Here is a 27960-nt window from a genome sequence, read left to right on the forward strand (position 1 = left end):
CCTTTGGCTCAGGTCGTGATCCCAGAATCCTGGGACTGAGCCCCACATGGGGCTCTCTGCTCCACAGGGAGCCTCCTTCCCTTCCTCTCTCTCTGCCTGTCTCTCTGCCTACTTGTAATCTTTGTCTGTCAAATAAATAAATAAATAATCTTAAAAATATATATATATTCGAGATAATTCCTTATTGTGTTTCCAGCCAGAAGCCAATATCAAAACAAACAAAACAAAATGGGGTTCTATTCTAGTAGCCCAGGAAAAGCTGCTTTACTGCTGTATACACACATAACTTCAGAGCTAAACTATACCAAATGTGCAAAAATAAAGAATTCTCCAAAAGCTTCTGTAGATTCTGTGGGTCAAAATTATCCCCAACTTGTGTCCAACTCTTTCTCCTCTTCTTCAAATGTAAAATCAGCCTTCATGAAAGGTTCATTTGTTGGGGCACCTGGGTGGCTCAGTGGGTTAAGCTTCTGCCTTCAGCTCAGGTTATGGGGATCAAGCCCCGCATCAAGCTCTCTGCTCAGTGGGGAGCCTGCTTCCCCTTCTCTCTCTGCCTGCCTCTCTGCCTACTTGTGATCTCTCTCTCTGTATCAAATAAATAAAATTAAAAAAAAAAAAAAGAAAGGTTCATTTGTCAATAATCCTAGGACATCCTTTGGCCACAGACTTTATTAAATGTGTTCCTCACGGAAACTTGGTCAGTGAATGTGGTACAGATACTGGATTTCTGAACTTAGCGTCAATCTCCGAATGCTAAGTGATTTTTGATGTAAGCCAATGTCATTGCATTTCTGACTTTTGTCATGTGTGATATAAATGACAATCTACATAAATAACTATATACACATAATCTTATTGTAAATAACTGGATGCATTTATACAGTAATACAGGGAATATGGTTTAGGTAAACAACAGCAGGAGCCAGCCATTACATATGTTGTTGCATAAATGGCATTTCAAATCTTTAGGCAGAATCATATTCACAAAAAGCTCAAAAAGATGGGAGGAAAACTGCCAGAAAATTTCTAACTGGATAGCTGTCTTCTGCAAATAAAGATTTCCACAGAGGACAGCATATTCACCCTTATAAGGAACAGGATACAAGGCTTGAAACGTAAAGGAGTATAAGGAACACGATACAAGGCTTAACATGTAAAAGAGGAGAAAAATGTAGAAATTTAGAGACATGAAAAAACAATACAGTAGCAGTGACAGTAAACTACACGTTCTTCAAAATGTATTCCTTAGGTGGATCAAATAATTTTGATCCACAGTTGCAAAACTGTCCCAAAAAACAGGTTAGGATAAATCAGTTTACTGACTGGTATCTTTATGGACTCCTCTTTAGAAACTGCACAATCAGTTGCCAGAATTAGCTCAGAAAATCAACAGCCTTTTATGTGAAGAGTTTCAGGCTAAGCTTCCAAATCACTATCCAATACTTTAATTTACCAGTATGGAGAAATGCCTTATGAAATGAGGCAAATCATTAAATACTGACAGCCAAAAAGCATAAAATAGGTGTGGTAAACAAAATTTTTGAAAGCTACCGGTAGACTAACCATAAGCCTGTGTAAGGCAAACTGAATATCAATGACTATTTAAGAGAATACTAACATGAAGGGACAGTGCAAAATGAAGAAAACCTCATTAATTAGGTATCACTTTGTCATACATTACTGTTATTTATCTAGCTCTATTTTCTGAAACTTCACACACAAGAGATAAGCATTTGCTATTTCTAATATAATGTAACTATTTCCAGTATTTTCTTTCTGCTTCATTAAAGGATGCTTTGGAGGGGAAAAAAAAAGTAGAAAATCAGACTGTTGTAGGTCTGTTAAACAGCGCACCCTTGTGGTTTATTCTGACTCCTGAACAATAAAAATCTCCAGGATAATCTATCCAAAATGCTTCAGGGATTTGAAAATAGTTTTTTTTTCCAGATACTTTTCCCCCCAGCCTGCTATTACTTTCGATCATCAGAAAAAGGGCCTTTTTAAAGCGTCAAATTCAAAACTAAGTTGTTTAACCTAAAATGTCTATAGTAATAATGACATTTTTAAATTTTAAACATAAAACAAGCAATAAAGGGGCTCTTGCGTGGCTCAGTCAACCAACACTTGACTTCAGCTCAAGTCATGATCTCCAGCCTCACATCAGGCTCCAAGGTGGGCGTGGAGCCTGCTTAAGATCTCTCTCTCCCGCTCCCTCTGTCCCCCGACCCCCTCAGACTTGCATGCACACGCTTGGGTGTGCTCTCTTTCTCTCTCCAAAAAAAAGATAAATATGTGAGGTGATGGATGTGTTAATTAACCAGATGGCAGAAATTCTTTCACAATATATACGTATTTCAAATCACCACAATGTACACTTTAAATATTTTACAGTTTTCTCTCAATTATACCACGACAAAGCTGCAAAGAAAGAAACAGAGGTATAACTGCCCCCTCCATTTTGATCAGTTTGTAGAGGGCCTTGAATGCATCAAACATACCTGCCAGTTATCAAAGTTTCTGCATTGGGAAGACAAGTTAAGTACTGGTCTTATCCTTACTCTGCACCCTGGATTTCTCTAAGGCATGACTTCAGCAGAAGGAAAGAAAGGGACAAGGAAAGATAAGGGAGACTGAAGGGAGGACCCGCCAACCGGATGCAAAAATAAAAAGAAAGCACAACCAAAGAGATCCTGAGCTTTGAAATCTGGGAGAACAAAACTGAGCCTGATTTTCAGTATGCTAATTTCCAGGTAGTGATGAGGGAATAAGCAACCCTGACTTCAGTCTGTGGCTGGAATAAAACACTGGGATTGGAATTACAAAACTGACATCGGTTTCCCAGGGCTGTCGTAACAACTTAGCATGACCGAGTGGCTCAAAACAACAGAAATTTATTCTTTCACAGTTCTGGAAGCCAAAAATCTGAAATCAAGCTTTTGGCAAGGCCATAGCTCTCTGAAAATACGAGGGGAAAATCCTGCCTTGCCTCTTCCAGCATCTGGTGGCTCCTCGAATCCCTTGGCTATGGAGGCATGACTGCAATCTCTGCGTGCATCATCACATGACCTTCTCCTTTCTGTTGTTGTGCATGTGTCTCCCCACTTACAAGAACACCAGTCTTTGGGTCTGGGCCCAGCCTAAAGTCCGCAGTGATCTTACCTCTAGATCCTTGACGTGGACATACCTTCTGGAGGGACACTATTCAAACCATGACAGTTGAAAACTCAACAAAGAACATGTCTTCTCTGAAAAGAGTAGAGTGCGTATAGGCTAGGACCATGGATTCAGTACCTCCAGATTTAGGAGACAAGTAAAGGAAGTGGAGGCAAGGGAAAAAAAGAGAGAGAGAGAGAGATAAGGAGCTGAAATATAAAGAGAATCAGGACCAAGGAAGAGAGAAAAACCAAGGAAAACCAAGACCGAGGGGGTGATTTTGCACATCAAATATAGTGAGGAACTTAAGGAAATAAGTGCTGAGATGCCTAGGGGGGCATGAGTTCACATGAGCATGCACACACTCCAAACCATGGCTTAATTGTTAAGTATTTTTATAATGAATAAATTAAAAAATGGTTTTTCAGCTTCTCTAGGGAGGAACAAGTTATTCTGGGTCCTACTTAACAATACATCAAAGAACTACCCAGATGTCCAGATCAAAAGAAAAAATAATTAGAAAATTGTATAAAGATGTCCAGTTTGCCAAAGGCAACATATAAAAAAATAATAAGATTACTTAACATGGGAGCATCCACTGGTCATAGAGCACAGGGTGAGAATCAAAAGAAATGGCTTTTGGTGAGGCCACTGGAAGCACGGGCTAGAGTTTTAAGAAGCAGACTACTTCTCAGACAATGTCGGCCTCTTCAGGTCTAAACACAGAGGAAGTTTACCAAAACTAAATGCATGAGGTCATCTGGAATAAAGATTTGTGACCAGGAGCAAAGATTTATTTCTACATAAAGAAAAGACATGGGGCGCCTGGGTGGCTCAGTGGGTTAAAGCCTCTGCCTTCAGCTCAGGTCATGATCCCAGGGTCCTGGGATCAAGCCCCCACATCAGGCTCTCCACACAGCGGGAAGCCTGCTTCTCCCCTCTCTGCCTGCCTCTCTGCCTAGTGATCTCTGTCTGTCAAATAAATAAATAAAAATCTTAAAAAAAAAAAAAAAGACTTTGGTAATTAAAAAATAAGTTAAGATTTTATTTATTTCTTTAACAGAGAGACAGAGAGAGAGGGAATATAAGCAGGGTGAGAGGGAGAGGGGGAAGCAGGCTCCCCACTGAGCAGGGAGCCCAATGCAGGAGACTCTATCCCAGGACCCTGGGATCATGACCTGAGCTGAAGGCAGATGATTAAAGACTGAGCCACCCAGGTGCCCCGCTAATTAAAAATTTAAAACAACCCTGAAAGTGTTGCCTTTTAAATGACTTACTATGACGAAATATAAAGTAGTTACAGCCACAAAATGAAGTCTTTGGGGACCCTGACTTGGCCTCTGCTTATCTCACTCAATTTCAATCTCTCCTTCTCATTCGTGCCCAGACATGCCATAGTCTTCACATTCCCACCTCTTTGAACATGCTTCCTGTTGCCTCAGGTACTTCCACATAGATGTTAATACTGAACCCAAGAATCACCTCTTCTGCAACACTTCACCCAACTACCAAGCAGTTACTTTGAAAAACTTTGTAGCAAATGATTCTATCTTTGAAAAAATAACAAATCCTCCTGATTTTTAAGGTGATATTTTAGACCAGGGACATCAGACAAGAAAATCTTAATAGAAATAAGAAGACTGGGCGCCTGGGTGGCTCAGTGGGTTAAGTCTCTGCCTTCGGCTCAGGTCATGATCTCAGGCCCTGGGATCAAATCCCACATCGGGCTCTCTGCTAAGCAGGGAGCCTGCTTCCTCCCTCTCTCTCTCCCTGCCTCTCTGCCTACTTGTGATCTCTGTCTGTCAAAAAAATAAACACAATCTTAAAAAAAAGAAGAAGACAGCTTAGCGGATGATTAGTTATTTTCCAAATAACTACTGAGTTTAAGCTTTTTTGTTGTTGTTGTGTTCATTTCTATCAGGGGTGTGTGTGTGTGTGCGTGTGTGTGTGTGTTTTGGGTTTCTTTTTTAAGATTTTATTTTTTGAGAGAGCGTGTGTGCAAGAGCAAGCAAATGAGAGAGACAGCAATGAGTGCAGGGGATGGGGGGTATGGAGGGGTATGGAGCAGGCAGAGGGAGTGGACTCTGCTGAGCAGGGAGCCTGACACAGGGCTCAATCCTGAGACTCCAGGATCATGACCTGAGCTGAGCCACCCAGCTGCCTTGCTATTTACTTTTTAAAGGCATATATGATAGTTTATAAATTACAACTAAAAACTATATTAAAAACTTCTGAAGTTAAGAAAACACAGAAATGTTTACTGTTGGTTGGGAGGAGTTAGTTTACTTACGCATTTAGTTTACTAAACTTCCAAGGGTAAATAAAACTCTTCAAGTAGATATAAGAAAACTTCTCAGTGTCTCAAATATCTCAAAATAAAATTTGCTCTCAAAGTTACTTGAATCATTTGTCTGATAATAAGCAACAAAATATAGTGTCTCATGTTTAATCACATTTACTTAAAACTTTATTTATAGTCCACATGAATAAAGCAAAGAATGTACACACTATAGGCATAAAAAGTAGTTGGCAAATGAATTTCCACAAAACAGCACACTCCAGGAAAAGGTGGGAGTACAAAGAAGCAATAGTAAGTCAGTATGGGCGAAAGATGTACCCAGAACACTGCTTTGGGCATAAGAGTAGATAAAGGTAACTGCAATATAGTCTATACAAAAAGGCTTTTTTTTTTTTTTTAAACTATGGAGTGTCTATCTACCAACAAGACACACAGATTTCCCTGTGAGCATCTCAGAGTCAGATCAAGAAGATACATCTAGTTAGAAACCCATGAATGCAACATAAAGACTTTGGTGCTATGGAAAAAAAAAAAGTTTAAAATTGAGTATTTGCATTCCCAATACATGCATTAACCAAGACCTCTGGTTGGGCCTTAATAAGCCAAGACTTTAAGGTTTATGGGTGATTTATTTGCTTGAAGATAAAAGCTACTTAAAATTGACACATTGATTCTTTACTGCATCACAGAACTACGCATATGCAATCTCTTCCCAGTGCCAGTGTTATCAGCCACAAGTCATTCATCTTATCACATATTAGTGTCTGTTACTAATCTTATTAGCAGTCTATGTGGAAAAGGACAAGAGGAAAAATAGAATGGTCTCCTGCCCCATTCTAAAAACACAAAATGCAAGACACGTACCTTCTCTGTTTCGTCCATGCTCAAGGACTTCACTACACAAGAAGCTGGCCTCTCCTGGATGTGAGCAAGGTCCTGGGGGGCGCTCTGAGATCCTGGCATTGGAGGCAGCGGAGCCCGCCTCTTCTTGGGGGCATCCGAAGGCAGTGTGCTTGAAATATATGGCTTGGATATGGTATTGGACCTTGTAAAAGTTGGGCGATGCTTACTTACTAGAGGAGTTGCAGGGGCACTCGCCGTCTAGTAAAGGATGAAAAGGCAAAACCTGTAGGTCATTTCAAGATAAAAAGCACAACCAATTAAAAAGAGACAAGAAGAATCTTAAAAAATACTACATAAGAAAATACTTACCTGTTCCCGCTTTTTCCTACTGCGCTGAAAAAAGCTGAAAAACCTTTTATTTTCTTTCTCCTTCATAATGTCTAGGTTTTGTGATATTTGGCAGGACTCTAAAATAGAAGAAAAGCCTTTTAGTTTTGTACATGGGATTGTAGATTTACCTCCAAGTTTTCCCTCAGTTACTTTCCCTTGAAAAATGTACAATGATGAAAGCTACTAGTCATGGTCTACAATGAACCATGCATTCTTCTAGGCATCTTATATCTTATTTAATTCTCAAAGCAACAAAGAAATTTAGTATTGTTTTTCCTATTTCACAGCACAACAATCTGAAGTTTAAAGAAACATAGATACCTACTTGAGGCCAACCATCAAACAATGACAGAGACAGGACATAAACTCGATTCTTTGTGACTCAGAGTCTGTTCTATCCATAATTACCAACATTTCAGAAGTAAAATGGGCATTTTGAATTAAATGAGATAATGAAGCTCTCAACAGTTTGTTCCATTATTTTGAATTTTTTTCTCAGAGCTAAACAATTATGAAATATCTTATTCTCCAAAACATGATTCACTATAATTACTTAGTACTTATTAAGTGTTTCCAAAACACTATTTCTTTAATATGATGGTTTGCAACTAAGGGGCAATCTTGCCCCATCCCCATCCTGGAGAACTATGAACAATGTCTGAGGACTATGAATAATGTCTGGGGACAATTTTGGTTATCACAACTAAGGGTTGGACAGGAGAATGTGCTACCAGCATCTACTGGGTAGAGACCAGTGATGATACCAAACACAATGCAATGTACGAGACAGCCCCCCCAACAACAAGGGATCATCCAAATCCAAATGTCAATTGTGTGAAAATTAAGAAACCACATTTTAATCAGAATGGCAAATGTCAAACCTCACAAGTATATATTAACATTCCATTTTCCGAAAAGTATTTCCTAGTGTCCACTGAAAAGGTCTATACAAACAATGACAGATCCAGTAGAACCCTGGCCCAGATAGTCTAAATACCTTTGACCACTAAAAAGAGACCACAATCAGGTAAGAATGGTTGATTCTCTGTCATATCAAGGGCTGTCTTTACAATGAGTCTGGAATATCTAATTAGAGCAGAGAGGAAAAAAATCAGAGTTCATAGGATCATTTTAAAAGGGCACAGGAATCAATCTGATACGGTTTTTACTGGCCAAGATCAGGATAGTATGGGTATCATGGAACTACTCAATAAATTAAAGCATTTTGCATATGTTTAATTCCATGATTTGTAGTGATGCTGAAACAATAACTGATCCTTACTGTTTACCTCTACGTACTGCTAAGGAAGAGTCTGTTACTTTAAGAACTGATAAAAAGGGACGCCTGGGAGGCTCAATCGGTTAAGCATCTGACTCGTGGTTTTGGCTCAGGTCAGGATCTCAGGGTCCTGAGATCAAGCCCCAAATCAGGCTCCATACTCAGCAGGGAGTCCACTTCAGATGATCTCCCTCCCCGTCTATACCTCCCTCACCCCATCCATATTCACTCCAAAATACATAAATAAAATCTAAAAAAAAAAAAGATTATCTTTATAAATAAATAAATACTGATGAAGGAAACGAACCACACCTTTTTCCTGCCTCTTCTGAATGAATTCTACCTAGGTAGACAAATAGCGGACTGGGGAAATTTGCTGTTTCAGAAATATCTCAATTAAAATTAAAGGAATATTTACAGATTATGATTATTTTCAAACTCCTAATCAAGATTTAAGCAATGACAGGGTACCTGGGTGGCTCAGTGGGTTAAGCCTTTGTCTTTGGCTCAGGTCAAGATCTCAGGGTCCTGGGACTGAACCCCGCAACAGGCTCTCGGCTCAGCAGGGAGCCTACTTCCCCCTCTCTTTCTGCCTGCCTCTCTGCCTACTTTTGACCTCTCTCTCTGTCAAATAAATAAATAAAATCTTCCAAAAAAAAAAAAAGATTTAAGCAATGATTATTGACAGCTAACATGAAAAAAGATAACTTGTGGGGCACATGGCTGGCTCAGTTGGTAGGGTATGCCACTCTAGATCCTGTAGTCATAAATCTGAGCCCCACACTGGGTACAGGGATTATGTACATACATACATAAATGTAACTTATCATTACATGACTGCTATACTAGCATATGCTATGCTATACATGACTGCTATATTCATACTACCTATGAAGTATTCTTGCTGAAAATATCTCACCAAATCTGATCAAGTCTCTAGATTTAACAATCAATTTATAGGAAACAGAGACAATTAAGAAACACGTTAAGTGGCACCACAGGATGCAATCCACACTCTGAATGGGGGAAATTCAGTAAAACAAAAGACCCAGTTTCTTCAACAAATGAATTGCAAAATTTAAGAGACAGAGAAAGAGAGACAAGGAGTGGGGAATATGTCAACTTTGAAGACATTTCTACTAAAGAGCACATATATGTTTTGTGATAACTCACAATATAATTTCAGTGATATTGGAAACAAAGTACAGCACTTAGAGGTAAATGTATGGCCTTAAATACATTTCAGGCTTAAGTATATACACCTTTCTTAGGACTACATGTACAGTCTTTTTGTTTAAAAAAGTTTAAAAAATAAATTATGACAAAACAGGCACTACTCCAGGAAAGCAAAGATAGTCAATGCCAATGAATATATGAATGCAATATGCCTAATAACAAGTTAAAGGAGAATTATATTGCACTAATTAAAACTTCATAAATCTGATGCTTTGAATATTTAAATTATTATTAATAAATTTAAATATTTGAATAAGCAGTACTCATTCTGTGCAATGAGTTTACGGAAAATACCAACTCATGAACATGTGGATAGCACTTTATGGTTACAGAATTTTTTCACATGCCTAATTTCTTTCCTGGAACAGTCCAAAGAGGATTATCAGAAATTATCACAAGTTGTCATTCTGTGTCCTTTTTCTAAGTTAGGGAGTGTAAAGAAATGTTAGCAGATAGTATTGTCTCATTACACATCTGAAGCTCTGGTGACCACAGAGTCTAAATAACTTGCACCAAGACACACAGGCATTAAATGGTAGAATTCAATATAATACCTACTCATTGAGAATGTGTAATACCCTTGACTTTTTTTTCTTTTTCTAGAAATGTTATTTCCTTTTAAGATAGAATCCTCCACTAACTGAATGCAGATATTTCATATGGTGGTATGGGGCAATAAATATAACCAAGGTGTTTCATATAGCTAATTTTGGTAAAGCAATTTCCAGGTACTCTGTCATCCTCCACACTAGTTAGTTAACCTAAGTCTTCACTTAAAGATATATGGCAGAGATCCCCACAAGTCAGAGCTTAAAACTAAGAAACACCAGGGCTTGAGCTTACTTAGAAAAACAACTCAAATTTATAGTTTCCTGTTTCCAGAACAGAGGCTATAAGTAGCTACATACAAAAGCTCCAAGACTTCTGATAATATTAGACAAAATAAGGAGGCAGAGGCTTTTATAGCATTTGGATTGATCTTGTAGACTCTGACACTGGAAAAGGAGCTTGCTTAATTTTCTTATTCCACTCTCGAGGGTCTAGTCACAACAATTAGTACTCTGAATAAAGACCTACTTTCTAAGCTGGAAGGATTATTACAAACCAACACATTCAACACCTTCAAAATGAGCCCAATAAGATTAGGGAATTTGCTTTGGGTTATGAATGGTAAAGGTAGGAACAAAAGCCAAGCACAAGTACCAGGATGTTACTACTAGAAAAAAAGCACAGAGACCACTTTTTACAATCTATTATTATAGAAGTGGAAAGTGAGATCCAGACAGATAAAAATCTATTTGTCCTATCAGCTTGTTAAATGATTTTGACAGCTAATGCGGTTTCAGAATTAAAACATCTTCTTCTGATTATTAGCCAGTATACACTTTACAAACATAACAATTTTCAGCTCCTTTGATTAATCTAGTCATCATGAATCAAGACACTAATAATAATCACACTATTACTTATGTTGTCTTAATCCTTGTAATTGAGAGGTTTACTGTGCCTCAGAAAACTGGAAGTGGTAAAGAAAGATTCTAGTAACACATAATGTGTATAGTTTCTTGTTTCTTCCTTTTTTTTTTTTTGTAGATTGGCATTTATTATAGTATTATTTAGTATTATCTAAGCCTATTATGGCATTTAGTATTATATAAGCCTATCCTTTGTTAATGGAGAAAAAAGGCTTCCAGACTTTATTATTATCGGCTAATTTTTAATAAAGTTTTCTTCTATGAAAGTAATGCATTCTCATTATAAAGTTCTGTAATGTAAAGAAAAACAGGATGAAAAAAATCACCCATAGCCCTCCCACCCAAAGGTAACCAGTATTAAAATTTTTTATGTACTTCCTTTCAGAAATTTTACATAAAAATTTTTTACATACTATATTAAGCACACTTAAGTGGTTTAAAAGCTAATTTTAGTCTAAGCATTTTCCATGTTATTATAAAATATTCACAATTTAATGCTGTAAAAAATTCCTTGATGAATATACCCTGATTACTCTGAATAACTGTTCAAAGTACATAACCTGAGATCTTTCTATGGTACCACCAGACTATCAGCAACTGTACTTAAAGAACCCAGAAAAATAATTTTCTCTTGTCTGCATCAAAAATATGTTTCTTGGATGCCTGGGTTGCTCAGTTGGTTAAGCATCTACCTTGGCTCAAGTCATGATCCCAGGGTCTGGGATCAAGCCCCACACCAGGGTCCCTGTTCTGCAGGGAGCCTGCTTCTCCCTCTCCCTGTGCTCTTCCTTTGCTCTTGCTCTCTCTTCCACAAATAAATAAATCCTTAAAAAAATGTTCTTCACATTCTTAGGATGATACTAATTTTTAATCAATCATTGAAATATTATTATTGTATTAATTTCAGAAATCAAGGGGGAGGGCTTATAAATTATTTTTCAGGAAATAAAAGCCAATGGTTTTCTTACAGAATGAACACATTAGTAATATTAAGAAAACAGGTAAAGTTAGAAGTTTATTTTCAATGTATCTAATAAAGTAGAGATTTCATGTTATAATTTTTTCTACTGATTCATGTCTTACCTTGTAAAGATGATTTATTGAAGGCAGTAACAGAAGTGGCTACAGAAGGAGGGGGTAAAAGAGGGTAAATTGACTGTAAAGATGATGTTTGTTCAAGTATAAAACATCACTGAGTTGAAATAGCAGTCTATGGATTATATAAATCCACAATTTCAGGATAAAGTTTGAAGTGCTCAATGCACAGGGGATATAGGAAGAATTAATCCTTCACTAAACTTTTGTTTCTAATAAAACAAACAAACCAAAAAACCCATCACTTTACCAAGTACAGAGAAGCCGAGCTGAATAAACAAGCTTGCGGTTGTCTACTAGCATAGAAACAAGCACTATCTAAGATCTCCAAATTCAAATACATTCTATTAGTTCTATAGATTAATACCGCAAGCTATTTTTCTTTTTTAAATTTTGGAATCAGATTTATTTTACAAGCTACTTGATTTTGGGTGAACCTAGACAAATATGTGTCAAGAAACTTATAACTCTGAATGATAATTAAGACTCAGACAAAACCATGGTCAGTCTACAGTAATTCACATTTGATTAAAACAACAATGAATTTAAATGGAAGTCTTTATTTTCTGTTTAAATCTTACAGCCACAAAGAGTTAAGTTAAATCCTATCCAAAAAAATATTCGCAGATTGATGGAAAAGTATAAAATGTGAATGACAACTAAGAAAGACAAGTTTTTATTCTAATTTCAAAAACTGAAATCAAGTTGAATTTTATTACATTTCATTTTCTCTTATTCTCAATGACACATATTGACTTCTATTGCTAGGATCCATTCACTCGCCATTATGAACTTCAGAAACCCTATACATAAACACGATACATGCACTTATTTGCACATCCTGTGAAATGAATAAAGCAAAAAGTCTTACTTACCTCTGCTGACATCCATGGCATATAATTCCCTTAGTCCCAGGTCATTAAGAGATTGTGTCAAATCAAGAGGCTCCTGAGATTGATAATCTTTCAACAATAGCGTATGCAGTGGATCAAACTCACATTTGCTGCATATAATGGGGACAAGTTCTTGCAGTGGTGCATGAGGGCTAACTCTCACTATTGTCTTCTGTGTTTTCTTAAAATTGATCACTACTCTCACAGTTTTCTGAAACACAGATTAAAGCCATAGTTATTACCATAATATATTTACCAAAACTTTCTACAATGACATTTACAATAAGAGATGATCTACAAAATACAGTCATACAATAAACAGTATTTTTCTATTTTGGTATCAAATTATTATTTTTCTTTCCTAAAGCATATTCTTAGAAATAATTTAAGTAATCTAGATTAAATCCAGAATCCCTGTAAAGCATTAGATCTGAAATCTAAAAGGAAACAAAGAAGCCTCATATCTGATACTATGAATATTTTTATTTGATCCTTAAAATATTTATTACAAAAAATTATTATTAAATGAGCAGTGTCCATAATAATACAGAGATATACATGTTCTATTTTCTATTTTAGTTGAGGAATATTTATCCAATGGTTTGTCTGTTGTCTCAATGAAAAAAGGAGCATTTTGGTTAAAATATAAAATTTTTGTGCTTCTCTCTATTAAATGGAAGATAAATGATATATCCCACATAAAAAACTTAGCATAGTATCTGGCACATAGTAAACTATTAACAAATAAACATTAGCTATTGTGATTACCTATTGTCTCTATTATTTGACAATAGAGACATATTTGACAATAGAGAATACTTTGGCTCATTTTAATATATTAGTAAAGGCTATTAAGATATTCCTGATTCAGTTATCTAGTACTAATTAGAATTATTAAGAAAATTTTAAACATATCATTTAATGTAATTAAATTAACTCATATACAAAGTGGAACTTAGAAACATGTTACCAAGCTAAGTGAAAACTACAGTTTGCAGATCTTTAAAGTTTAACATGTATTAAATTAAAACACCAAGTATAATCCCATGCTGTAAAATAAATACTATTTCTACCTAGATACATAACATATGTATCTAGATTGGTAATAGCCCAATATCCTAATTAATTCTTAATATCAGTATTTTGTAGAACACAAATGTGTTCCACAGTTAAAAATTCTTAACTTTTTTATAAAAAGTTGCATAACAATATGAAGAAAATATGAGAATATATATATTCTTAAGTCATATGTAAATAAATTATTAATTTAATTTATTGGCCTTCATATATTTCCTGAAGTTAAAAAAGTTGACATTCCTAATGAAAAAATATTTCTTGAAACCCACAAAATTCTACCTCTATAGCTTATAGAAACAGAACCATTTTATAAATAAAAAATTGCTATTAGAACGACAATAGTTAAAAATTTTTGAGAAAAAAAATTTTTGCTTAAAATTCATATATTTACAGAAAACTGAGTCATTATATAGCTTGAATTAACAACTTGGAATAAAACCACCACTTTACCAAGTACAGAGAAGCCAAAAAATATTTTAATAAATTCTTAAATAAATTTTCATTGAAAGATTATAAAACTTTCCTGTAAATATAAAATACTTTTTGGAGTGCCCAAGTGGCTCAGTCGGTTAAGTGTATGATTCTTGATTCTGGCTAGGTCATAACTCAGGATCATAAGATCGAGAGAGCCCCACACAGGGCTCTGTGTTAGTGGAAGGTCTGCTTCTCTCCCTCTACCTCTTTCCCTGCCCCAACTTGTGCACTCATGCTCTCTCTCTCCCTAATAAATAAATAAATCTTGGTTTAAAAAAAAAAAAAAACTTTTTAAAAGAGTAATTTAAAATGCAGATCATTTATAATTGTCAGATTCTGATATGGTCCTATAGATCACTTTAGAGTGTCTAAAACCAAAAGTATTCCCAAAATTCTAGTTAACCCAAAAATTAATAACTAAATGAATCCTAAACAATGCGACCAAGGCAAACAAGACAACCATGTTCACAACAAATTTAACCAGGAAAGTCCATTTTTATTTCATTTGAAATAAATATGAGCTGCAGGTTATAACTGAAAAATCAATTCAGTATTTTTGCCAGAAGACATCAAAATCCTAGTGACATTCATACCTCTGGTATTATAGGCGTAGGTTTTTTCTTATCCAAAATTTTTGGCTTTAAAATGACTTTCTCCACCTCCAACATTCCTATTGGTGTGTTTGGCTTAAATTTAATGGGGTTATTTTCAGCTGACTGCAGATCAATTGTGTAACTGGATGGATTTAAGTGATACTGTGCACAGAGGAATATCAACAAGTCCATCATAGGTTTGCTGTAAAACAAAAGTAATGTTGATCATAAAGTCCATAAAACGATTTCATTAAGAGTTAAAGTTACTGTTCCTAGCATTTTTCTTAAGGCCTTTTTGTTTTCAGCAGATAAAACAAGACTATAAAATAGTATGTGTGAAAGCAACTTAAGAATCTAGCTACAAGATCATTTTTTTTTCCCCACTGCAAAAGGAGATATATATGGTAGCTTGGGCCCTGGACTACAAGTGTCTCCCTAACTACAAGATTTTTAAGTGGACAAATTATAATACATAAAAAGTCCTGATCGGTACTCAAGACAACTTGGATCTTAATGTTAGTTTAATAATTATATTTTTATCTGCCAAGTTGTCATCTTATTATTATAAATTTTAGGAGAAGTCCTTCCCTTACCCAAGAGCAATTAGTTCAGCAAATGCTCTCCTTTATAATATTTTGAATACCAGCAGTCTTTGGCTTATAAACTGGTTATATTTCAAAGATCGCATAAAAATGAAGCATTAACAACCGGCACCCCCTCAGGGCACCTGGCTGCCTCAGTTGGTAGAGCATGTGACTCTTGATCTGTGTCATGAGATCAAGCACTGCTTTGGGTGGGGGGGGAGGGGGGAAAGAATGAATGAACAAACTACCACCACTCTTTGAGCTTTAGAAAGTACAGTGAATATCTATAGGAGGAAGCCCACAAAAGTATAGTATAGATTTCTTAATTCATTCAAATGACATTTAATATTTTCTACAGCCCTGGAGACACAATATAAGTGATATGCCCTCATAGATCTACACAAGTAGATGGACTAGGCCAAGTGTCAGCAAACTACAATTTGCAGGTCAAAGTGGGTCCATGGCCTATTTTTTATAAATAAAGTTTTATTGGAATACAACCATGCTCATTTGTTTTCACAATATCCAGCGCTGCTTCTGTGTTAAAATGGCAGATTTGAGTAGATGTGATGGAAACTGAATGGTCCACAAAGCCTAACTTATTTACTATCTGGTTCTTGACAGTAAAACATTATGGGTACTTGTGCTATAACAACTAAAAAGTAACCAAGTAAATGTATAACCTCAGCTCATGATTAAGTGTTAAATTTCATTCACATCCACAAAAGAACAATATGGTCTCCGAGTCCTTCTTAATTGTCAGCCCTTAAGGAAAGAACACTAAAAAATCTTCTGTAGTATGTGCTTTCCTCGAATGTCTGGTGATCTTAAGCTGTTAGTTCATATTTAAGAGTGAGGCACTAAAACACTCTGTAAAAGTCCTACTTTCATGAATGAAGGTATAAGTTGATGGGCTTCATTTGATGGCAATCAAGTATTTTTCCATGGGGAAATATAAATGTTGGTTAAAAAAATTCTCTAGTTTCTTGACTACATAAATATGAACCTAGCTCCTGGCTTTCAGGAACCTGACAGGGAAATGAGGCTAGGAATCATCACTGAGTCTGACATTTTTAATTTAGTACATTTGTTTTCATATGCACCTCATCCTGGCTCTCTTAAGGGGAGTTCCCTCATCTGTAGCCTGTCTGGTTCAGCTTTTCTACAGAAGCAGTTTCCCCCTGGAAGAGGGTTAGCTGTCTGACATTGTGTGGTCTTGGGATTAAACAACACCTTATATGGATTCTCACACCATCCCCTGTGTTCACCCACCTACCTCACCCTCACCTTCTGTGACTATTGCCCATCCCTTCACATCTCTTCTCCTCTCCAACCTACAAGTAGCACCCCATTATACATATATCAAGTAAAATAATAAAAACCTAAGCCCCATGGGGGTGCCTGGGTGGCTCAGTGGGTTAAGCCACTGCCTTCGGCTCAGGTCATGATCTCAGGGTCCTGGGATCGAACCCCACATCGGGCTCTCTGCTCAGCGGGGAGCCTGCTTCTCCCTCTCTGCCTGCTTGCGATCTCTCTGTCAAATAAATAAAATCTTTTAAAAAAAAAAAAAAACCCAAACCTAAGCCCCTTAGTAAAAAAAAAAAAAAATATATATATATATATATATATATATTTATATATATATATATATATATATATATATATTTATATATTTATATATATACTCTATACACACTTATTCAGCCTTCTTGATATGCCTTAATGAGTATTGTTTTTTATCTGTGACATTAGTTTTCTAATTTTTTTTTAAAAGATTTTATTTATTTATTTGACAGAGAGATCACAAGTAGGCAGAGAGGCAGGCTTCCTGCTGAGCAGAGAGCCCGATGCGGGGCTTGATCCCAGGACCTTGAGATCATGACCTGAGCCAAAGGCAGAGGCTTTAACACACTGAGCTACCCAGGCACCCCTTGTTTTCTAATTTAATAAAAGAAGTGCATAATGGGCCAAAAATATTACAAAAATGGCCTATTCTCTCAGTCAATTTGGTCATCTATAATCTTTGCACAAGGAATCAGACTTCATGGCAAAAAGGTTGCAGGCTGACTGGACCCACATCATGCCTTTTGAATTCAACACTGCCTAAATATTTTCTTATAAAAACGTCTCTTTAAAAGGCAACTAAAGGGGCACCTGGGTGGCTCAGTCAGTTAAGTGTCTGCTTAAGGCTCAGGTCATGATCCTGGGGTCCTGGCACCGAGCCCCACATGGCACTCCCTCAGCTCAGCATAAAGTCTGCTTCTCCTTCTCCCCCTGCCTCTCCTCCTGCTCATGTGTGCTCTTTCTCTCTCTCTCTCAAAACAAATAAGTATCTTTAAAAAATAAAAATCATAGAACTTCCTTATGACTTTATTCTTTCATTCTATAATTCTGCTTAATTCTTTGTTCAATAATTCCAGAAGCCGGGGCGCCTGGGTGGCTCAGTGGGTTAAGCCGCTGCCTTCGGCTCAGGCCATGATCCCAGGGTCCTGGGATCGAGCCCCGCATCGGGCTCTCCGCTCAGCAGGGAGTCTGCTTCCCTCTCTCTCTCTCTGCCTGCCTCTCCGACTACTTGTGATTTCTCTCTGTCAAATAAATAAATAAAATCTTTAAAAAAAAAAAAAAATTCCAGAAGCCAATTTTGTCTTGAAAATATTCCTATTTCCAGACAGACAAATGCAACAGACAAGAAAGTTCTATAACAGACACAAATGCAGATGAGAATTTAATACTGCATATAATAATGGTATTCCAAATTTCTGGGGAAAGATCTGAGTCTTCAGAAAATGATATGGAAGACTGACTTGGCATCTGACAAATAAAACTTATATCTCCATCTTAAGCCTTACACTAAAGTAAATGCCAAGTAGACCACATATAAAAATATGGGGATATGACTTGGGGTGGGGGGAGCAGAATAGAAATCCATCTCTATGTAGTTTATTATGTTCTTTTTTTTTTTTTTAAAGATTTTATTTATTTATTTGACAGAGAGAGATCACAAGTAGGCAGAGAGGCAGGCAGAGAGAGAGAGAGGAGGAAGCAGGCTCCCTGCTGAGCAAGGAGCCCGATGCGGGACTCGATCCCAGGACCCGGAGATCATGACCTGAGCCGAAGGCAGCGGCTTAACCCACTGAGCCACCCAGGCGCCCTGTAGTTTATTATGTTCTAGAGCAGTGCTGTACAACTGGAAATTTTCCATATTTGATACAGTGGCCACTTACCACATGTGGCTATTAGGCACTTGAAAAATACTAACATAGTGGACTAACAAACTAAACATTTCATGTAAACTCAATTTAAATAACCATAGGTAGTGAGTATTGGCCACTGTATTGGCCAGAGGAATTCTGGTACATTGGTTCTTAAAGTGTGACTCATGGACAGCAACATTGGAATCTCTAGGACCTTCTTGAAATACAAATTCTCAAGCCCCAGTTCAGATCACTGAATCAGAAACTCTGGGAGTGGGGCCCAGCAATATGTGCTTTGACCAGCACTCCAGCCAATTCTTATGCACATGCTACAGCTTCCCAACCTGCGATCAAAAGAGGATCAAGAAACAAGTAAAATATGTAGTACGTCAGATATGATAAATGTTGTGATGAAAAATAAGATAACAAGGAAGGTTAGGAACTGTTCTAAGTGGAAAAAAAAAAATAAAGACACTAGAACAAGAGACCTGAATGGAATGAGTTTCAAAGGACCTGAGGCAGTTACAAGGACTTACAAGTTACAAAGGACCTGAGGCAGTCGTAGGCTCTACAAGTTCAAGAAAAAACAGAAAGCAGACTGCTGGGGGAAAGTGGTAGACTGAAACCAGAACGACTTGGGATTTTACCAAGTGAGAGAGAAAACCAGTGGAGTTCTGAGGAGTGATGGGGTCTACTGTACATCTAAAAGGATTATATGCTGATTGTTTTCATTTTTTACTTTGACTTGAAAAAAAGTCATGTTTTATTTTTAAAGTAAAACTAAAAAGCAAATGTAAATAATAGGGGTGATACATGGTTTAAGAAGCCACTATCTTACATGAAAAAATGCTCAACATGACTCGGCATCAGGGAAATACAAATCAAAACCACAGTGAGGTACCACCTCACACCAGTTCGAATTACCAAGTCAGGAAATGACAGATGTTGGCGAGGATGCAGACAAAGGGGAACCCTCTGATACTGTTGGTGGGAATGCAAGCTGGTGCAGTCACTCTGGAAAACAGTGTGGAGGTTCCTCAAAAAGTTGAAAATAGAGCTGCCCTTTGACCCAGCAATAGCACTACTGGGTATTTACCCTAAAGATACAAACGTAGTGATCCGAAGGGGCACGTGAACCCGAATGTTTATAGCAGCAATGTCCACAATAGCCGAACTATGGAAAGAGCCCAGACGTCCATCAACAGATGAATGGATAAAGATGTGGTAAAAATATACACAAGGGAATATTACACAGCCCTCCTAAAATGAAATCATGCCATTTGCAACAACACAAATGGAACTAGAGGGTATTAGGCTAAACATAAAAAGTCAATCAGAGAAAGACAATTATCATATGATCTCACTCATATGTGGAATTTAAAAAACAAAACAGAGGATCAGAGGGTAAGATAGGAAAAAATAAGACAAGGTGAAATTGGAGAGGGAGACAAATCATAAGAAACTCTCAATCATAGAAAACAAACAGGATTGCTGGAGTGGAGGAAATAAAGGGATGGGGTCACTGGGTGATGGACATTAAGGAGAGCATGTAATGTAGTAAGCAGTGGGTGTTATATAAGAGAGGAATCACAGACCTGTACCTCTGAAACCAATAATACATGTTTATTTTTTAAAAAGCCACTGTGTTATTTATTCATTCATTTATACATTTATTTTGTGTGTGTGTGTGTGTGTGTGTGTGTGTCTTAAAAAATAATTTTCTTTTGTTGCTGTTATTGTATTCAGAATAGTTTGGGGGAAAAGTTACAAAGGTATTGCAAAAATTGAGGGGGAGATAAGGACTTAGTCAGATTTCAGATTATTTCATTAAGTGCTGATACAATTAAAGCCAATGCCAGAAGAAAAGAGTGAGAAGACATGAGAAACAGAAAGAGGAGCTAAGCAGTAGGAAGAGGCCAGGACGGCTGACCACCAGAGTGTGGGAAGGCTGCTGAAAGGACCCAACAGGAGGCGTAAAATTCTGAATCAAATGATTTGCTAAGTGATACACTTACTCACCTTTTCCTGGTGACCCACAGACCATCACTAAAGTCTGGTAGCTTCAGGGCGAGGTGTTAAATCAAGAAAAGAAAGGAAATTTCAGGGGTGCCTGGGTGGCTCAGTGGGTTAAGCCTCTGCTTTCAGCTCAGGTCATGATCCCAGGGTCCTGCGATCGAGCCCCGCATCGGGCCCTCTACTTAGCGGGGAGCCTGCTTCCTCCTCTCTCTCTGCCTGCCTCTCTGCCTACTTGTGATCTCTATCAAATAAATAAATAAATAGTCTTTTTTTTTTTTTTAAAGGAAATTTCAAAAGGAAGAGACTAAAAAGTAAGAATCCAAAAATAAGACATAAAGTCAGAGCCAGGACTACAGGTTGGCTCAGTTAAATGCCTGCCTTTGGTTCATATCATGATCCCAGGATCCTGGGATGGAGCCCCTCATTGGGCTCTTTGCTCAGGGGGAGTCCCTCTCCCTCTGCCCACGGCTCCCCCTGCTTGTACTGTCAAAAAATAAATAAAATCTTTAAAAACAAAACAAAAAACAACAACAAAGAAGTCAGAGCCAGAGGAGGCTCTAAGAGCATTAACCTTCAGGCATTTTCAATAATAATATAATTTAATAAAGGGGAGTGAACTTTCCACAAGATCTAGAACAGGGGTTAAGGCCAATCTTATCTAGACCTGAAGGAACAGAGTGGCCACAAGATGTTACCTGAGTTACATTTATACCTGGATATGAACTCTCTTCTTGCAGGACCAGCTCTTAGCAGTGTTTATTCCCAGGACCTGATACAATGTCTGTACTAGTAACGTCAGTATCACTGAATGAGGATATTACAGAAACCAGTGATTATTTCTCTCTTAATCTGGTATCTCAAACACACAGCAGACAATATATAACAGTGTATGTATGTACACACACACAAAAACACACACACATACACACATATAACTCAATATATATAAGTTATCTGCATGGTATTGGATGTATGAAAAAGCAAAGTCACTGAAAAGAGATTCATATGCTTTAAAAAACACACATAGGCATGAAAGCTGTTTTTTCTTAATTTACAAACTGAACTAGTAGCCTTGTAACTAAAGTCAAGACATCTTTACAGAGGTAAGATATAAGCATTAAGTTGGGTTAGACCTTTTCCAAAAATAACCTCAGACCAGTTCAAATAGTTCATTGAAGCCTCAGAATTTGGCACTAGAAGCACAGAAGAGAGGATCCTGACCTAGCTGATTTTTAGAGTGGGAATTACTGTCTTAACTCTCTCATGAAGGAGCCTTAGCACTATAAAAGTAGGACATAACCTTTAAGCAGGTTCCGCATGCAATGGGGCTGCTTTGGGGATTTGCAAGTCACAAACTGCACCACAGAAAACAAAATCATCTCTTGCGTATAGTTGAGAATTTTCCCCCCTGGAAGCCAAATTACTTCCAGCACAAACAACAATTCTGTTGTGAGGAGAACTATCCCAAGTTGATGTACCAAACAGCAATTAGCTAACAGGTTCTACGCCAGGATCACCCCAGAAAGGATGCTTATGTTCCTGCTTGTTAAAGTGGAAGCACATGCCAACAGGCCACCCAAAACTTGAGCCAAATTATTAAAAGTAGGAAAGGATTGGCTGAATTTGGTCATCATCTCCTCAATCAAATAAGAAATAGTATTTTCCTCCTCCATATAACCCCCTCACTTTGAACTATAGTTTATTCTGTTATTTAAGAGACTACTGTGCATTATTATTTTCAGATTTCTCTTGCGAAATAATTTCCTGGAGGGCAGATATTTTTTTAAGACCCTCTAAAATCTCTTTTCTCTTTTTTGAAATGGAGAAATCCCTATGAAATTTCCTACTCCCTTTAGAAGTAAATGACAATCCCTCATATGAATTTTGTATCTATTACCTCATTTGAGCTCACAACCACCACAAAAGCTACTCCCACTTCATGAATTTTAAAAAACTGAGCTTAGAGAAGTTACATGACCAGATAATGAAGAACATATACACAATTAAGGTGCAGTCACAATTAGAATTTCCCGAGTCCTGACAGAGTTACATTTTAGCCCAATAATACCCTAAGTCAGGATTCAGGATGGGATACACGGTTTGTAAGAGGCTAACTGCTATCTACTGCAGTTTTCCTTCAAAGAATGATGACATCACTAAGTAACCCCCTAACTCCTAGGGTGACTCTTTCTGCATTCATGACACCTATTAGGGGTAAACTTGTCCTAGATGTGTTACCTGCTAGATAAGACCTCCATTTTTGTATTTCTAAAGATCCAACTGGGTATCCAAAATGAAGGTCATGGTTCACCAAAGAGCTCAGAGATCAGCAAGAAGTCCAATAACTGTCTCAGTGAATTTCCAACCCCTGGAAGTGTTTAAACAAAGCCACTTACCAACAGGGTGGCTATGTAATTCATCATCCAATCTGGGACATCTGAGAGTGAGAGGAGGGCACTATCAGTAAATAATCTGGGAAAACAGGTATAAACAAGGACTGTCACAGGAAAATGAGGATGCATAATGATAAGGACTTATTATGAATAGATAGATTTCAAGTAACCGATAGGGGCTGAATTCTATGAATAAGATTCTTCCTTATTATGACTCTTTTTTTTTTTTAAAGATTTTATTTATTTATTTGACAGAGAGAAATCACAAGTAGATGGAGAGGCAGGCAGAGAGAGAGAGGGAAGCAGGCTCCCTGCTGAGCAGAGAGCCCAATGCGGGACTCGATCCCAGGACCCTGAGATCATGACCTGAGCCAAAGGCAGCGGCTTAACCCACTGAGCCACCCAGGCGCCCTTATTATGACTCTTTAAATCTGTCTTAGTATCCAGTAAAGCATTATACCATTTTCACTGGATCCTCAAAACTGAGTTGAGTTGAATTAGTTCTCACTGCTCCTTCCAAATGTATACCAACAACCCAATCAGACTTACCAATGATAGTGTGGGAAGTTTTAGAACACTGCCTGCAGGGCTGACATTTGTCCTACGCTAACCAACCTAGTTCAGTAGTGAGTTCACGAATGAACTAATGTTCTCTAACTATTCTTATGTGCATGAAATGAAGGGGATCAGGTACATAAAACAAGTAAACCTAATCTCAAAATTGAGGATGCTTACTGAATGATGCTATAGGAAACACTTTGAAGAAAGTAACAGTTTTAAGATTTGAAGACAATAATATACATCAGTACTAAACAGACAAAAAACATATTTCTAAAAGTAAAAAAAAAATTGAAGTTCACCACTTTAGGCTAAATCTACTTGGTCATGTATCTTGGATGTTACATTCACAGCTAGTCATAAATAATTACCTTCGCAAGAACTGTGATTTAATAACATACCTATTAAACACACATACACATCCCTTATTTAAAAAAGTACTATAAATATATCTCAAAGCAATTGGGACAATTCAAATATAGACAAAGGATAAGATAAATTGTACTGACACAAAACTTAGAAATCATTAACTGAAAAAGGGACAGGTTAACAAGATGGCATGTGCAACATGATAGCGGATAAAAAGAAAAGGGACTATATAGGTATATGTGTACACATACATTTGTGTGTGTCTGCGCATGTGTGTATGAATGAAAGGTTATATACCATAAAGTTAATAGTTGTAATCTGCCTGTTTAAAAATGACATCGTATTTTAACTATTTTTTAGCTTATCCGCATTTTCCTACTTACATAGTGTCCAAGTGTTGCATTTGTAATTATAAAAAATTAAAAAGAAAATTAACAAGGATCATTGTTATAAGGCAGGGAGGCCAGGAAAGGAGAAAAGGGTAGTCCACTAAAAATGACACTCAGAGGACATCTGTGAGTATTCTGTCACATTTTCCCACCAACCAGGAGTGCAATCAGTCTGCAGAGGCTTATGTGCTCCCTGGCTCAGGGGTGTGGAAGGCAGTACTGGAGCCCAGTTAACAGGATTCTTCAGTCTCTCCAATAAAAACTCAAGCAGCTCTGGTATACTGAAATACTTTAGCAGTTACAATTCCAACTGCTATTTTGAACAGTTACAACTGAATCAGTACCTAAACCAAAATTTAAGAATTCTTAGGAAGTTCAACATGATTTGTGCCATGGAATGGATTTTTAACAGTGTGTTCTTCAACTCTATTCACCTATTATATAATGTATTTACTACACATGTGTCATTATTTGACACTTTTCAATAAATGTAAGTATGTTATGAAATTGTGAAGCTCCTCTGGGATCCATACGGTTGTATTATTGATTTTTTTTTAAAACGAAACTGACCCACACTGATCCAATATTGTCATTTTTCATAGTCTACTTTTTCCAACAGGTGGCACTGTAATCCATGTAAACCATTTCTGAGCTAGTTCTCTGACCCACCCAGTGCCAGTCAAAACTTGCTTACTCTCAACTCTGCTATAAACCGGTGCTGTTAGACAGGTAAATCCAGGTCACAAATCATATGTAATGAGTCTCTGGGTAATTTTACAGGCAAAGGCCAGAAAGGTGAGATGACTTGCCTGAGGTGACACAGCAAGTTACGGAATCAACCACAGGGCCCAGGATGTCTAACTTCAAGTTCTATGCTTTCTTTGTTTGTGTTTTCATTCACTTCATTCTCAGATTTGCTCAAATCAAAACAAATTTCTACTTAGGGTAGGAGCATAGAAGAAAAATCTATCTTTGTTTTTTATAAATGGTGTTGATTCCATTCCTCCCTTTTGTGGGAGAGTACTAATATAGCCATACAATGCTCTTTCCACAGGCTAAAAAAAGGGGGATTAATGTCAATCTTTTGCCAAATCTCCCAAATGAGAACTACTTTTAAAGTACCCCAAAGAGAGGAGCCTGGGTGGCTCAGTCATTGGGCATCTATCTTCGGCTCAAGTCATGATCCCAAGGTCCTAGGATCAAGCCCTGCATCAGGTTCCCTGCTTGGCAGGAAGCTTGCTTCTCCCTCTCCTTCTCCCTCCCCCCCTCCCCTGCTTGTGTTCTCTGTCTAGCTGTGTCTCTCTCTGTCAAATAAATAAAATCTTAAAAAAAAAAAAAAAAAGGATCCTTTCAAAATAAATAAATAAATACATACATACATACATAAATACATAAATAAAGTATCCCAAAGAAAACAGAGGAAAAAGGAACACTTATTTCATGAGGAATAATTACATACTGGGCAGACACCTCATGATAAGGTAAGGATCTAGAGTGATAGGCAAACATACCCACATATTTCCTTATTCTCTGTAGTGTTCGGTTCATAAGCTCATTATCATTAAAAATTAACTTTCCCAAGTACTTTGAGACACCACTACTTATGCCGTTGCATACTGCAGCACCTTCTGAGGAGGGCAGCCCCTTGGCACCTTATCTCTAACAGCAGTGTCCTTTAATGCTTACTTTAAGTAAGGCACAGAGCAGCTCTCCTGGTGAAAAAGGTTGGCCCACGCACACACACACAGATATATGTTTATGTGTGTATATATGCATATATGTACACATACAAATATATACATATACACACATAATATACATATTTATACACACACACACTACATACATACAGACACACAGACACGCACTATGGTAAGTATTTTAATTCCATTTCCCTTCAATCCAATCATCCATGACAAGAATACAGAAATGCCCAAGGGTTTGCGGGCTGGCACCGTAGCTACCCTCAACAGTAAGCCAGGATTACAAAAAGGCAAGATGGCAGACTAGAGTGACTTCTGGTCCTTAAAGATGCATTATCATTAAACTCTAGTACCAAAAGACTGGTAAAGAGAGGAAGATTATTGACCTAAATCAGAAGTTTTTACTTTCCCCCTGAGCATGAAGTCTATAACCACTTCTGACCTTACTGTGTTCCCTAATCTGAATAAGCTCTTTGGTGAAAATCAATGTACAAATAAGGGCATTCTTCTGTAGATAATGCTATGTGTTCACATTCCTGCAAACGGAACATTCTAAGCATATCTCTGCGTAAGTTGTATAAGATGACAGAGAGAAACTTGAAAAATCTTCCCGAAGAAGACATTTGGGTGGGGAGCGCTCCTGGGTGGCTCAGTGGGTTCAGCCCCTGCCTTCGGCTCAGGTCATGATCTCAGGGTGCTGGGATCAAGCCTTGCATCGGGCTCTCTGCTCCCCCTCTCTCTCTGCCTACCTCTCTGCCTACTTGTGCTATCTCTCTCTCTCTCTCTCTCTCTGTCAAATAAATAAATGAATAATCTTTAAAAAAAGACTTTTTTGGGGGAATATATATATTTATATATTTTATGTATATTTATATAGAGATACATATCTGAACTTAAATGAAGCATTTAACTTTTCTTAATATTCTAGTCTAATAGTAATATTATTTTTCAAAGGAAATGCATATAAATAATACTATCAAAATAAATATCATACACAAGGAATATTTAGACAAATTAAGAAAAGATGGCCCAATACAATTCTATTAAGGACTGTTCATAGTGACAATATGGAACTCTGAAATATCTAAAAGAACATTATATGGAAACTTATTTAAAATTACTCTTCCTTAATCTCCCACCCAATTCTTCTACTACTTTGCTGAAACTTTCCCTATTCCGTTCATAGTAACAAGTTTAAGTTATCCATGTCATGGGTCTTCACTTTAGGTAGCCAAAATTTGTATTTTGCACAGTTTGTTGTTACAGCTAAACAGTGTTTCATTTTTTAAGCATGGGCCAACATTCAAGATACTCCAAATTATACTTATTTTTTTTAAAGGCTTTACTTACTTATTTGAGAGAGACAGAGAGAGCAAGAGAGAAAGAGAGAGAGAGCATGAGCAGGAAGATGGGCAGAGGGAGAGGGAGAGTCAGTCTCCCCACTGAGCAGGGAGTAGGAAACAGGGGTCAATTCCAGGACACTGGGATCATGACCCGAGCCAAAGGCAGATGCTTAACTGACTGAGCCACCCAGGACCTCCACTCCAAATTACACTCTTAATATATTTCAAATTGCAGCCTAAAATATCTATAACCACTCTTAACAACCACTTTTAATCATAAACACTTAATATTAAAAAACGAGTCAGTGCATCTACATATGATACATACATATCATTCCTGAATGATAAAACTATTAAGAACAAGTCCCCGAACTGAACCCCCTGGTGAAAACACTGATATGAAACAAATTCTGCTCCCAGGAAAATTTTTCAGCCCTAAACAAATTTTATCATATAATCTCTCTGATATGAAGAATTTGAGAGGCAAGGTGAGGGGTTGTGGCAGGTAGGGAAGGAAAAAATGAAACAAAATGGGACTGGGAGGGGAGACAAACCATAAAAGACTCTTAATCTCAGGAAATAAACTAAGGATTGCTGGGGGGTA

The 27960-nt window shown here is 37.3% G+C and overlaps 1 protein-coding gene across 8 annotated transcripts in view; it reads right to left on the minus strand.

Annotated features, from left to right (window-relative positions):
• The window catches only part of COBLL1 (cordon-bleu WH2 repeat protein like 1), a 168546-nt gene that overhangs the window by 32700 nt on the left and 107886 nt on the right, over positions 1-27960 (minus strand). For 4 of the 8 annotated variants that reach the window (XM_044242231.1, XM_044242227.1, XM_044242226.1 and 1 more), the window contains 5 exons: positions 14808-15009; positions 12646-12874; positions 11759-11797; positions 6665-6762; positions 6317-6553 (listed from right to left, as the gene is read on the minus strand). In XM_044242231.1, coding sequence (XP_044098166.1) covers positions 6317-6553; positions 6665-6762; positions 11759-11797; positions 12646-12874; positions 14808-15009 — 805 coding nt within the window. Of the gene's footprint in view, positions 1-6316; positions 6554-6664; positions 6763-11758; positions 11798-12645; positions 12875-14807; positions 15010-22997; positions 23020-27960 lie in introns of those variants that run through there. The other 4 variants (XM_044242232.1, XM_044242229.1, XM_044242228.1 and 1 more) reach the window with 2 other exon arrangements.

The sequence above is a fragment of the Neovison vison genome, chromosome 3 (genome assembly GCF_020171115.1).
Source record: "Neovison vison isolate M4711 chromosome 3, ASM_NN_V1, whole genome shotgun sequence".
In the NCBI taxonomy this organism is placed as follows: domain Eukaryota; kingdom Metazoa; phylum Chordata; class Mammalia; order Carnivora; family Mustelidae; genus Neogale; species Neogale vison.